We start from the raw sequence: 14,248 nt of genomic DNA on the forward strand, positions 1-14,248 counted from the left end.
TGAAAGGAGCATGGGGGGGGCTCTGATTTGACCAGAGAGGGGTCTGAAAGGAGCATAGGGGGGGGCTCTGATTTGACCAGAGAGGGGTCTGAAAGGAGCATGGGGGGGGGCTCTGATTTGACCAGAGAGGGGTCTGAAAGGAGCATAGGGGGGGGGGGGGGGGCTCTGATTTGACCAGAGAGGGGTCTGAAAGGAGCAATAGGGAGGGGGGGGGGGGCTCTGATTTGATCAGCTCCATTTGGCTCAGAAGTGTGCCATGTGTAAGGTACACTGTAATGTATAGACAGACCTGTGTGAATGCTGGTGTGTTCCTCCAGACTTCTCTTACTAACGAAGGACTTGTCACAGAGCAGACAGTGGAACTGTTTAGCAGCGTCATGTAGAGCTCTGTGCATCTTCAGGCTGTGTTTATGAGCGAAGGTCTTCCCACAGACCCTGCAGGAGTGGGGCCGCACCCCTGTGGAAATGATCATTAGAACAATGAGGAAGAGGAGGACGGAAGAGAAGACTAGATTTGGGGGGGGGGGGGGGTTGACTGACCAGTGTGGTTGAGCATGTGGATCCTCAGAGAGTACAGCTTGGGAAGAGTCTTTCCACAGATGTCACAGACAAACTCTCTCTTGGTGCGTCCCTTGGTCCTGCCGTCCACCTCGAGGCCCTCCTCACCGTAGGGCTGGGGGACCCTGACCAGTGGCGGCCTCTGACTCTTCTGGTGCTTGTGTCTGGTCAGATGGGCCTTCAGGGAGGCCGCGTACTGGAACTCCTTGTTACATAACTAGAGACCAGAGAGAGAGAGAGACCAGAGAGAGAGAGAGACCAGAGAGAGAGAGAGACCAGAGAGAGAGAGAGACCAGAGAGAGAGAGAGACCAGAGAGAGGCAGACCAGAGAGAGGCAGACCAGAGAGAGAGACAGACCGAGAGAGAGACAGACCGAGAGAGACCGAGGGGGACACAGAGAGAGAGAGACAGAGAGAGAGACTTGAGCAGGATTTCTAATGTACTGTATTTATTTCACTTGGCAAATAAACTTTGAAAGTGGGACAACTTTAACATCTCTCCCCACCGAGAACAAATCACTGATATATCACAAAAACATCAAAGCCATATGACTGCAAGTCATTTCCCATGACTCAGAGACAGACATATAGACAGCAACAGACCAGCACAGGGCAGCGCTGCATACACTAATATAGTCTCTGACCTGGAGAACAGTGTTGTTGCTACGGACACCTAGAGAACAGTGTTGTTGCTACGGACACCTAGAGAACAGTGTTGTTGCTACGGACACCTAGAGAACAGTGTTGTTGCTACGGACACCTAGAGAACAGTGTTGTTGCTACGGACACCTAGAGAACAGTGTTGTTGCTACGGACACCTAGAGAACAGTGTTGTTGCTACGGACACCTAGAGAACAGTGTTGTTGCTACGGACACCTAGAGAACAGTGTTGTTGCTACGGACACCTAGAGAACAGTGTTGTTGCTACGGACACCTAGAGAACAGTGTTGTTGCTACGGACACTACTAGACCTAGAGAACAGTGTTGTTGCTACGTACACCTAGAGAACAGTGTTGTTGCTACGTACACCTAGAGAACAGTGTTGTTGCTACGGACACTACTACACCTAGAGAACAGTGGTGTTGCTACGTACACTACTACACCTAGAGAACAGAGTTGTTGCTACGTACACCTAGAGAACAGTGTTGTTGCTACGGACACTACTACACCTAGAGAACAGTGTTTGTTGCTACGGACACTACTACACCTAGAGAACAGTGGTGTTGCTACGTACACTACTACACCTAGAGAACAGTGGTGTTGCTACGTACACTACTACACCTAGAGAACAGAGTTGTTGCTACGTACACCTAGAGAACAGTGTTGTTGCTACGGACACTACTACACCTAGAGAACAGTGTTGTTGCTACGTACACCTAGAGAACAGTGTTGTTGCTACGGACACTACTAGACCTAGAGAACAGTGTTGTTGCTACGGACACTACTACACCTAGAGAACAGTGGTGTTGCTACGTACACTACTACACCTAGAGAACAGTGGTGTTGCTACGTACACTACTACACCTAGAGAACAGAGTTGTTGCTACGTACACCTAGAGAACAGTGTTGTTGCTACGGACACTACTACACCTAGAGAGACAGTGTTTGTTGCTACGGACACTACTACACCTAGAGAACAGTGGTGTTGCTACGTACACTACTACACCTAGAGAACAGTGGTGTTGCTACGTACACTACTACACCTAGAGAACAGAGTTGTTGCTACGTACACCTAGAGAACAGTGTTGTTGCTACGGACACTACTACACCTAGAGAACAGTGTTGTTGCTACGTACACCTAGAGAACAGTGTTGTTGCTACGGACACTACTAGACCTAGAGAACAGTGTTGTTGCTACGTACACTACTACACCTAGAGAACAGTGTTGTTGCTACGGACACTACTAGACCTAGAGAACAGTGTTGTTGCTACGTACACTACTACACCTAGAGAACAGAGTTGTTGCTACGTACACCTAGAGAACAGTGTTGTTGCTACGGACACTACTACACCTAGAGAACAGTGTTTGTTGCTACGTACACTACTACACCTAGAGAACAGTGGTGTTGCTACGGACACTACTACACCTAGAGAACAGTGGTGTTGCTACGGACACTACTACACCTAGAGAACAGTGGTGTTGCTACGGACACTACTACACCTAGAGAACAGTGTTGTTGCTACGGACACTACTACACCTAGAGAACAGTGTTGTTGCTACGGACACTACTACACCTAGAGAACAGTGTTGTTGCTACGGACACTACTACACCTAGAGAACAGTGTTGTTGCTACGGACACTACTACACCTAGAGAACAGTGTTGTTGCTACGGACACTACTATACCTAGAGAACAGTGTTGTTGCTACGTACACTACTACACCTAGAGAACAGTGTTGTTGCTACGTACACTACACTTGAATCGCCTGGTCTTCTCGTGTTTGAGCGTGTGCATGATGAGAGCGTAGCGTCGTTGAAACGACAGTCCACACTCTGAACAGACGTGTTCTCCCTCCACCTCACTCCCTCCACCTGGATGGGCGGGGCCATGCTCTGGCCACTCCCCCACAGCCTGCTCTGGGATAGGCTCAGCTCCGTCTGCCACGCCCTCCACTGACAGGATGTTCTCCATGTCCGTCTGGACAACCGTCTCCATCCCGATCAGTGTCGCTGCGGCCTCAATCACTTGAACTGGTCTCTTGGCGCCTCCGCCTCTCTTCTTGGGGGTGTTGGGGTGAGATTCAGGGGGAGAGATACAGAACAGTTGGGTGAAACCGCTCTCTGTAAACACACAGATCAAAGTCTGCTCTGCTGTAAGATCCTTGCTCATTCATCTACAGTGTCGTGAAAAAGCATTTGTCCCCTTTCTGATTGTCTATTTTTTGCATATTAAGGGGCAATAATGTCGTCAAACAGGGGAATTGGGTGTTGCATAACTTGGTAAATTAAATAAATTGTTATTTGTAAACTTAGGTTCCTTCATCTAATATTAAGTTTTGGTTCAAGATATGATACAGTTGAAGTGGGAAGTTTACATACACCTTAGCCAAATACATTTAAACTCAGTTTTTTTTTTTTTTTTTTTTTTTTTTTTTTTTTACAATTCCTGACATTTAATCATAGTAAAAATTCCCTGTCTAAGGTCAGTTAGGATCGCCACTTTATTTTAAGAATGTGAAATGTCAGTATAATAGTAGAGAGATTTCTTTCAGCTTTTATTTCTTTCATCACATTCCCAGTGGGTCAGAAGTTTACATACACTCAATTAGTATTTGGTAGCATGTCCTTTAAATTGTTTAACTTGGGTCAAACATTTCAGGTAGCCTTCCACAAGCTTCCCACAATAAGTTGGGTGAATTTTGGCCCATTCCTCCTGACAGAGCTGGTGTAACTGAGTCAGGTTTGTAGGCCTCCTTTCTCGCACACACTTTTTCAGTTCTGCCCACAATTTTTCTATAGGATTGAGATCAGGGCTTTGTGATGGCCACTCCAATACCTTGACTTTGTTGTCCTTAAGACATTGTGCCACAACTTTGGAAGTATGCTTGGGGTCATTGTCCATTTGGAAGACCCTTTTGCGACCAAGCTTTAACTTCCTGACTGATGTCGTGAGATGTTGCTTCAATATTTCCACGTAATTTTCCCTCCTCATGATGCCATCTATTTTGTGAAGTGCACCAGTCCCTCCTGCAGCAAAGCACCCCCACAACATGCTGCTGCCACCACCGTGCTTCACAACTGGGATGGTGTTCTTCGGCTTGCAAGCCTCCCCCTTTTTTCCTCCAAACATAACGATGTTCATTATGGCCAAACAGTTGTATTTTTGTTTGATCAGACCAGAGGACATTTCTCCAAAAAGTACGATATTTGTCCCCATGTGCAGTTGCAAACCGTAGTCTGGCTTTATTATGGCGGTTATGAAGAAGTGGCTTCTTCCTTGCTGAGCGGCCTTTCAGGTTATGTAGATATAGGACTCGTTTTACTGTGGATATAGATACTTTTGTACCTGTTTCCTCCAGCATCTTCACAGGGTCCTTTGCTGTTGTTCTGCGATTGATTTGCACTTTTCGCACCAAAGTACGTTCATCTCTAGGAGACAGAACGCGTCTCCGTCCTGAGGGGTATGATGGCTGTGTGGTCCCATGATGTTTATACTTACGTACTATTATTTGTACAGATGAACGTGGTACCTTCAGGCGTTTGGAAATTGCTCCCAAGGATGAACCAGACTTGTGGAGGTCTACAATTTTTTAGAGGTCTTGGTTGATTTCTTTAGTTTTTCCCATGATGTCAAGTAAAGAGGCACTGAGTTTGAAGGTAGGCCTTGAAATACATCCACAGGTACACCTACAATTGACTCAAATTAAGTCAATTAGCCTATCAGAAGCTTCTAAAGCCATGACATCGTTTTCTGGAATTTTCCAAGCTGTTTAAAGGCACAGTCAACTTAGTGTATGTAAACTTCTGACCCACAGGAATTGTGATGCAGTAAATTATAAGTGAAATAATCTGTCTGTAAACAATTGTTGGAAAAAATTACTTGCGTCATGCACAAAGTAGATGTCCTAACCGACTTGCCAAAACTATAGTTTGTTAACAAGATATTTGTGGAGTGGTTGAAAAAAATAGTTTTAAATGACTCCAACCTAAGTGTAAACTTCTGGACTTCAACTGTATCATTCAGTATTAGAAATATGCAAAAATAGAGAAAATCAGAAAGGAGGAAAATTGTTTTTTCATGGCGCTGTACACAGTGACTCTGATTATATTGGTGTTGTAGTCTACCTTGGGGGTGTTGGGGAGCTGTGGGGGTGCTGGGTCCTTCTCCAGCCCCATGTGTAGTCTGACGTACCCTCCCTCCCCCACGGAACGCTGCCGTAGGCGTCTCTTATAGGGGTCATGGGTCCCCTGCATATCTTCCTGGATCTCCTCTGCAGGGGGAGAAACTGGCTCTGGCACTTCCTCGTCAACAGGAGGCTCCACCACAACTTCCTGCTTGACTTTGGCAGGACGCCCTCTCTTCCTTTTGGGGAGTTGTGGAGCAGGGGGAGGCTTGAGGGAGGCCTGGGGGGCAGACTCTGCCTTCTGGGACGCTGATGATGATGATGATGATGATGATGTTGTGGACGCATTCTCCTGTGGTGTTACTACAGCCAGATGGACCACCTCTGTAGGGGCAACATTCCCTGGGTCCACACTGATGAGGAAGGCCCCTGGCTCCATGGAGGGGGAGGCCCCCTCTCCCTCTTCCCCGTCTTGCGGCTGCTGCTCCAGGGCCAGACAGGCTGACACCACGGCCAGGGACTCACTGGCTCCGGCCTGGCCGCTGTGGGTCACCACCGTCATGGTCTCGGTCTCTCCAGTAGGGGAGAAGAGGGTGACCGACTCGCCTACCCGGGCCTGGCTACTGTGGGTGACTAGAGTCACCGTCTCTGACCCTGCCTCCCCAACCACGGTCATAGTCTTCCCTGGTTCACCTCCCAGAGCCTGGGTGACTACAGACGTCAGATCCCCTCTGAAGGACTCTGCTGTGTTTGCCATGACAGCCAAGGAGTCCAGGTCATCCCCTGCACCAGCTAGCCCAGTATGAGTCACCACGGCATGGCCGTCGCTGCCGATGGTCATAATGTAGGCCCCAGGGTCTTCACTCGGGGCATGTTGGGGTGCCGGCTGGCTGGACACCACCGTGTGGATGTCTCCTTGCTGGTAGACCATCAGCTTCTGCTCCTCTACCTTCTTGTGGACGGACTCACAGATCTGAAGGACCTCGGCCATCAGAAGGTGTCGGGCCAGCGTGGCAACGTCGGCCATCACACAGAAGTTGAAGCAGAGGTTGGAGGTGTATGCAAACTCTAGCAGGGGGAGGAAACTGACCTTGCTGAAACCTGAGGGGAGAGAGAGAGACAAGTTGTTCCTCTAAATGACGTACTGCTGCCCTCCTGGTGTCTGACCCCATGCTAAATGATGTACTGCTGCCTTCCTGGTGTCTGACCCCATGCTAAATGATGTACTGATGCCCTCCTGGTGCCTGACCCCATGCTAAATGATGTACTGCTGCCCTCCTGGTGCCTGACCCCATGCTAAATAATGTACTGCTGCCCTCCTGGTGTCTGACCCCATGCTAAATAATGTACTGCTGCCCTCCTGGTGTCTGACCCCATGCTAAATGATGTACTGCTGCCCTCCTGGTGTCTGACCCCATGCTAAATGATGTACTGCTGCCCTCCTGGTGTCTGACCCCATGCTAAATGATGTACTGCTGCCCTCCTGGTGTCTGACCCCATGCTAAATGATGTACTGCTGCCCTCCTGGTGTCTGACCCCATGCTAAATAATGTACTGCTGCCCTCCTGGTGTCTGACCCCATGCTAAATGACGTACTGCTGCCCTCCTGGTGTCTGACCCCATGCTAAATGATGTACTGCTGCCCTCCTGGTGTCTGACCCCATGCTAAATGATGTACTGCTGCCCTCCTGGTGTCTGACCCCATGCTAAATGACGTACTGCTGCCCTCCTGGTGTCTGACCCCATGCTAAATGACGTACTGCTGCCCTCCTGGTGTCTGACCCCATGTGGTCCTGTGGTGTTCAGTAAGAGTATAGTGCTATCAACACCAAAGTTGTGGGTTCAAGTTCCACAGGGATCACTTACTAAAACGTATACATGATAAGTACACTACATGACCAAAAGCCTGTGGACACCTGCACATCGAACATCTCATTCCAAGATCATGGGCATTAATATGGAGTTGGTCCCACCCCTTTGCTGCTATAACAGCCACCACTCTTCTGGGAATGCATTCCACTAGATGTTGGAACATTGCTGCAGGGGCTCTGAGTAGGCCAGTCAAGTTCTTCCACATCGATCTCAACAAACCATTTCTGTATGGACCTCGTTTTGTGCACAGGGGCATTGTCATGCTGAAACAGGAACGCGCCAACCCAAACTGTTGCCACGAAGTTGGAAGCACAGAATCGTCTAGAATGTCATTGTATTCTGTAGCGGTAAGATTTCCCTTCACTGGAACTAAGGGGCCCGAACCATGAAAAACAGCCCCAGAACATTATTCCTCCTCCACCAAACTTTACAGTTGGCACTATGCATTGGGGCATCCGCCAAACCCAGATTCTGCCAGATGGTGAAGCGTGATTTATCACTGCAGAGAACGTGTTTCGACTGCTAAAGAGGCCAATAGCGGCGATCTTACCGGGGAAGCTCGAGCAGGGCAGACATTTGACAAACTGACTTGTTAGAAAGGTGGCATCCTATACGCTGCCACGTTGAAAGTCACTGAGCTCTTCAGTACGGGCCATTCTACCGAGCTCTAAAGGAAGGCCATTCTACCGAGCTCTAAAGGAAGGCCATTCTACCGAGCTCTAAAGCAAGGCCATTCTACCGAGCTCTAAAGGAAGGCCATTCTACCGAGCTCTAAAGGAAGGCCATTCTACCGAGCTCTAAAGCAAGGCCATTCTACCGAGCTCTAAAGCAAGGCCATTCTACCGAGCTCTAAAGCAAGGCCATTCTACCGAGCTCTAAAGCAAGGCCATTCTACCGAGCTCTAAAGCAAGGCCATTCTACCGAGCTCTAAAGCAAGGCCATTCTACCGAGCTCTAAAGCAAGGCCATTCTACCGAGCTCTAAAGCAAGGCCATTCTACCGAGCTCTAAAGGAAGGCCATTCTACCGAGCTCTAAAGCAAGGCCATTCTACCGAGCTCTAAAGCAAGGCCATTCTACCGAGCTCTAAAGCAAGGCCATTCTACCGAGCTCTAAAGGAAGGCCATTCTACCGAGCTCTAAAGCAAGGCCATTCTACCGAGCTCTAAAGCAAGGCCATTCTACCGAGCTCTAAAGCAAGGCCATTCTACCGAGCTCTAAAGGAAGGCCATTCTACCGAGCTCTAAAGGAAGGCCATTCTACCGAGCTCTAAAGCAAGGCCATTCTACCGAGCTCTAAAGCAAGGCCATTCTACCGAGCTCTAAAGCAAGGCCATTCTACCGAGCTCTAAAGCAAGGCCATTCTACCGAGCTCTAAAGGAAGGCCATTCTACCGAGCTCTAAAGGAAGGCCATTCTACCGAGCTCTAAAGCAAGGCCATTCTACCGAGCTCTAAAGAAGGCCATTCTACCGAGCTCTTCCGTACGGACCATTCTACTGCCAACAGAGATGGCACGGCTGTGTGCTCGATTTTATACATGCGGCTGAAATAGCCAAATCAACTCACTTGAAGGGGTGTCCACAAACTCTTGTATACACAGTGTACCTTTGAATACATGTCTTACCTGAGAGGTCGACCACTGCTTCGTGACTGGACACAGCTCCCTTCTCTATAAACAGCTCGTTGAAGTAGTCGCTGCAGGCGGCCAGCACAGCCTTGTGGGCCCTGTGCTCCTCCCCCTCGATCAGCAGCGTGATGTCACAGAACTGGTTGTTGAGGCGCTGCTGGTTCAGCTTGTCCAGCATCGTCTGACCGTGTCTGGGAAGGTACTGCTTCACCACTCCTTTACTGTCCACCTGGATAGATAACACAGGAAGTCATGACTACTGTCCACCTGGATAGATAACACAGGAAGTCACGACTACTGTCCACCTGGATAGATAACACAGGAAGTCATGACTACTGTCCACCTGGATAGATAACACAGGAAGTCATGACTACTGTCCACCTGGATAGATAACACAGGAAGTCATGACTACTGTCCACCTGGATAGATAACACAGGAAGTCACGACTACTGTCCACCTGGATAGATAACACAGGAAGTCATGACTACTGTCCACCTGGATAGATAACACAGGAAGTCATGACTACTGTCCACCTGGATAGATAACACAGGAAGTCACGACTACTGTCCACCTGGATAGATAACACAGGAAGTCATGACTACTGTCCACCTGGATAGATAACACAGGAAGTCATGACTACTGTCCACCTGGATAGATTACACAGGAAGTCACGACTACTGTCCACCTGGATAGATAACACAGGAAGTCATGACTACTGTCCACCTGGATAGATAACACAGGAAGTCACGACTACTGTCCACCTGGATAGATAACACAGGAAGTCACAACTACTGTCCACCTGGATAGATAACACAGGAAGTCATGACTACTGTCCACCTGGATAGATAACACAGGAAGTCACGACTACTGTCCACCTGGATAGATTACACAGGAAGTCACGACTACTGTCCACCTGGATAGATTACACAGGAAGTCATGACTACTGTCCACCTGCAACACAACTAGGGTCTCATCTTACTGTCCACCTGCAACACAACTAGGGCCTCATCTTACTGTCCACCTGCAACACAACTAGGGCCTCATCTTACTGTCCACCTGCAACACAACTAGGGTCTCATCTTACTGTCCACCTGCAACACAACTAGGGTCTCATCTTACTGTCCACCTGCAACACACTACAACTGTCTCATCTTACTGTCCACCTGCAACACAATACAACTGTCTCATCTTATTGTCCACCTGCAACACTACTAGGGCCTCATCTTACTGTCCACTAGGCCTGGTTTTCATAGCTGATTTTGAAAAGGCGTTTGATAAAGTACGACTGGAGTTTATATATAAATGCCTAGAATATTTCAATTTTGGAGTATCTCTTATAAAATGGGTTAAAGTTATGTATAGAAACCCTCGGTGTAAAATAGTAAATAATGGCTACATCTCAGAATGATTTAAACTATCTAGAGGAGCAAAACAAGGTTGTCCACTATCGGCATATATATTTATTATTGCCATTGAAATGTCAGCTGTTAAAATTAGATCCAACAATAATAAAGGATTAGAAATACGTGGCCTAAAAACTAAAGGTGTCATTGTACACTGATGATTAATGTTTTCTTTTAAATCCACAATTAGAATCTCTCCACGGCCTCATAGAGGATCTAGATACTTCTGCTAACCTCTCTGGATTAAAACCAAATTATAAGTATACTATATTACGTATTGGATCACTGAAAAATCTAACTTGTACATGATCATGTCGTTTACTAATTAAATGGTCTGACGGAGATGTGGACATACTCGGTATACAAATCCCAAAAGAAAGAGATTCTCTCACTCCAATACATTTTTATAGAAAGTTAGCAAAAAATAGATAAGATCTTGCTACCATGGAAAGGAAAACACCTGTCTATTTGTGGGGGGGGGGGGGGAAATCACCCTGATGAACTCTTTAGTCACATCATAGTTGACCTATTTGCTTATGGTTTTGCCGACACCTAGTGACTTGCTTTATAAAAATGAACAAAAAAGAATATTCAATTTTAATTGCAAATGCAAGCCAGACAAAATTAAAAAGGGCCTATTTATAGTACGAATATGAATTCGGAGGGCAGAAATGATTAAATATTAGAGCATTAGACCTCTCACTGAAGGCTTCAGTCATACAAAAGTTATACTTAAATCCAAACTGGTTCTCTAGTAAATTAGTAAGAATGTCTCACCCCATGTTCAAGAATGGCCTTTTTCACTTTGCTCAGATTACAACCTCTCCCTTTATTCAGATTACAACCTCTCCCTTTATTCAGATTACAACCTCTCCCTTTATTCAGATTACAACCTCTCCCTTTATTCAGATTACAACCTCTCCCTTTATTCAGATTACAACCTCTCCCTTTATTCAGATTACAACCTCTCCCTTTATTCAGATTACAACCTCTCCCTTTATTCAGATTACAACCTCTCCCTTTATTCAGATTACAACCTCTCCCTTTATTCAGATTACAACCTCTCCCTTTATTCAGATTACAACCTCTCCCTTTATTCAGATTACAACCTCTCACTATAGGTTATTTGAAAACAAAATAGTCTCCAAAATATCATTATATTTTAAACAAGCCTTAGAAAGCTGGTTGTAATTTCAGTTTAATCCATCTGAAAGGACAGAACAAATAATACAACACATAGTGGTTAAACTCAAATATACTAATTGCTTTTAAAAATGAATTTTCTGAAGAAATGTTTTAGAACTGGTTTTAGGACTGGTGGAGTTGTCACACATGCAGCTAACACCGACATATGGAAATGTCTGCTCTATTGAAAATTACAACCAACTAATTGTAGCATTACCACAAAAATGGAAGAGGCAAGTAGAAGGGGGAAAAAGTAAGGAACTTGAATGTCGGTCCAGCATTAAAAACCATAAACGGTTAACAAAAAATTGTGATAAAAACAAAAAAACAATTTCATTTAAGGACCAAAAAAAATGACAGCTGTTGGGACTAATAACAAGATAACCAACGTGAAACATACGGGGTCTATAAAATGTATATAGGTTCAGAAATGTTGTGAAATAGCACAGTTACAAATAGAAATCAACCTGGAGGGACATCAGAAATAGAGGAAGGACTAAAAACAAAAAATATAACTATTGTAAAATAGATTGTGTCTGTAAAATGTGTGTAGTATGTATAAACTGAAGGTAGAAGCCTAAGTGTCATTGTGGGGGGAAGGGTGGTAGGGTTTGGGGAATTATAAAGTTGATTCCTAAAATAAAGTGTGAAAATGTATGAATGTTTATTTATTTATATATATATATATATATATATACACACACACACACACTGCTCAAAAAAATAAAGGTAACACTTAAACAACACAATGTAACTCCAAGTCAATCACACTTCTGTGAAATCAAACTGTCCACTTAGGAAGCAACACTGATTGACAGTACATTTCACATGCTGTTGTGCAAATGGAATAGACAACAGGTGGAAATTATAGGCAATTAGCAAGACACCCCCAATAAAGGAGTGGTTCTGCAGGTGGTGACCACAGACCACTTCTCAGTTCCTATGCTTCCTGGCTGATGTTTTGGTCACTTTTGAATGCTGGCGGTGCTTTCACTCTAGTGGTAGCATGAGACGGAGTCTACAACCCACACAAGTGGCTCAGGTAGTGCAGCTCATCCAGGATGACACATCAATGCGAGCTGTGACAAGAAGGTTTGCTGTGTCTGTCAGCGTAGTGTCCAGAACATGGAGGCGCTACCAGGAGACAAGCCAGTACATCAGGAGACGTGGAGGAGGCCGTAGGAGGGCAACAACCCAGCAGCAGGACCGCTACCTCCGCCTTTGTGCGAGGAGGAGCAGGAGGAGCACTGCCAGAGCCCTGCAAAATTACCTCCAGCAGGCCACAAATGTACATGTGTCTGCTCAAATGGTCAGAAACAGACTCCGTGAGGGTGGTATGAGGGCCCGACGTCCACAGGTGGGGGTTGTGCTTACAGCCCAACACCGTGCAGGACGTTTGGCATTTGCCAGAGAACACCAAGATTGGCAAATTCGCCACTGGCGCCCTGTGCTCTTCACAGATGAAAGCAGGTTCACACTGAGCACATGTGACAGACGTGACAGTCTGGAGACGCAGTGGAGAACGTTCTGCTGCCTGCAACATCCTCCAGCATGACCGGTTTGGCGGTGGGTCAGTCATGGTGTGGGGTGGCTTTTCTTTGGGGGGCCGCACAGCCCTCCAAGTGCTCGCCAGAGGTAGCCTGACTGCTATTAGGTACCAAGATGAGATCCTCAGACCCCTTATGAGACCATATACTGGTGCGGTTGGCCCTGGTTTCCTCCTAATGCAAGACAATGCTAGACCTCATGTGGCTGGAGTGTGTCAGCAGTTCCTGCAAGAGGAAGACATTGATGCTATGGACTGGCCCGCCAGTTCCCCAGACCTGAATCCAATTGAGCACATCTGGGACATCATGTCTCTCTCCATCCACCAACGCCACGTTGCACCACAGACTGTCCAGGAGTTGGCGGATGCTTTAGTCCAGGTCTGGGAGGAGATCCCTCAGGAGACCATCCTCCACCTCATCAGGAGCATGCCCAGGCATTGTAGGGAGGTCATACAGGCACACTACTGAGCCTCATTTTGACTTGTTTTAAGGACATTACATCAAAGTTGGATCAGCCTGTAGTGTGGTTTTCCACTTTAATTTTGAGTGTGACTCCAAATCCAGACCTCCATGTGTTGATACAATTTGATTTCCATTGATAATTTGTGTGTGATTGTGTTGTCAGCACATTCAACTATGTAAAGAAAAAAGTATTTAATAAGAATATTTCATTCATTCAGATCTAGGCTGTGTTATTTTAGTGTTCCCTTTATTTTTTTGAGCAGTAATTATATATATATATATATATATATATACACACACACACACACACTACTGTTATATATATATTAATCCCAAAAATATATGGGATATTGGAAATGATGCAGACAATTACATTGATGGAAGAAACCATCTATCCACAATATTAAAGCTGATCCAACTCAGTTAACGCGCACTGTCCTACTCAGTTAACGCGCACTGTCCTACTCAGTTAACGCGCACTGTCCTACTCAGTTAACGCGCACTGTCCTACTCAGTTAACGCGCACTGTCCTACTCAGTTAACGCGCACTGTCCTACTCAGTTAACGCGCACTGTCCTACTCAGTTAACGCGCACTGTCCTACTCAGTTAACGCGCACTGTCCTACTCAGTTAACGCGCACTGTCCTACTCAGTTAACGCGCACTGTCCTACTCAGTTAACGCGCACTGTCCTACTCAGTTCAGTTATGTTAACGCGCACTGTCCTACTCAGTTAACGCGCACTGTCCTACTCAGTTAACGCGCACTGTCCTACTCAGTTAACGCACACTGTCCTACTCAGTTCAGTTATGTTAA

At 46.4% G+C, this 14,248-nt stretch overlaps 1 protein-coding gene across 3 annotated transcripts in view; it reads right to left on the reverse strand.

Moving 5' to 3' along the window:
* Positions 1-14,248, reverse strand: part of LOC135513311 (zinc finger and BTB domain-containing protein 11-like) — a 28,496-nt gene that overhangs the window by 6,627 nt on the left and 7,621 nt on the right. For 2 of the 3 annotated variants that reach the window (XM_064936215.1, XM_064936217.1), the window contains 5 exons: positions 8,834-9,065; positions 5,343-6,442; positions 2,968-3,276; positions 541-775; positions 290-457 (listed from right to left, as the gene is read on the reverse strand). In XM_064936215.1, the coding sequence (XP_064792287.1) occupies positions 290-457; positions 541-775; positions 2,968-3,276; positions 5,343-6,442; positions 8,834-9,065 (2,044 nt within the window). The remainder of the gene's footprint in view (positions 1-289; positions 458-540; positions 776-2,967; positions 3,277-5,342; positions 6,443-8,833; positions 9,066-14,248) is intronic. The other variant, XM_064936216.1, reaches the window with a different exon arrangement.

This window comes from Oncorhynchus masou, chromosome 24, assembly GCF_036934945.1.
Source record: "Oncorhynchus masou masou isolate Uvic2021 chromosome 24, UVic_Omas_1.1, whole genome shotgun sequence".
Lineage (NCBI taxonomy): Eukaryota > Metazoa > Chordata > Actinopteri > Salmoniformes > Salmonidae > Oncorhynchus > Oncorhynchus masou.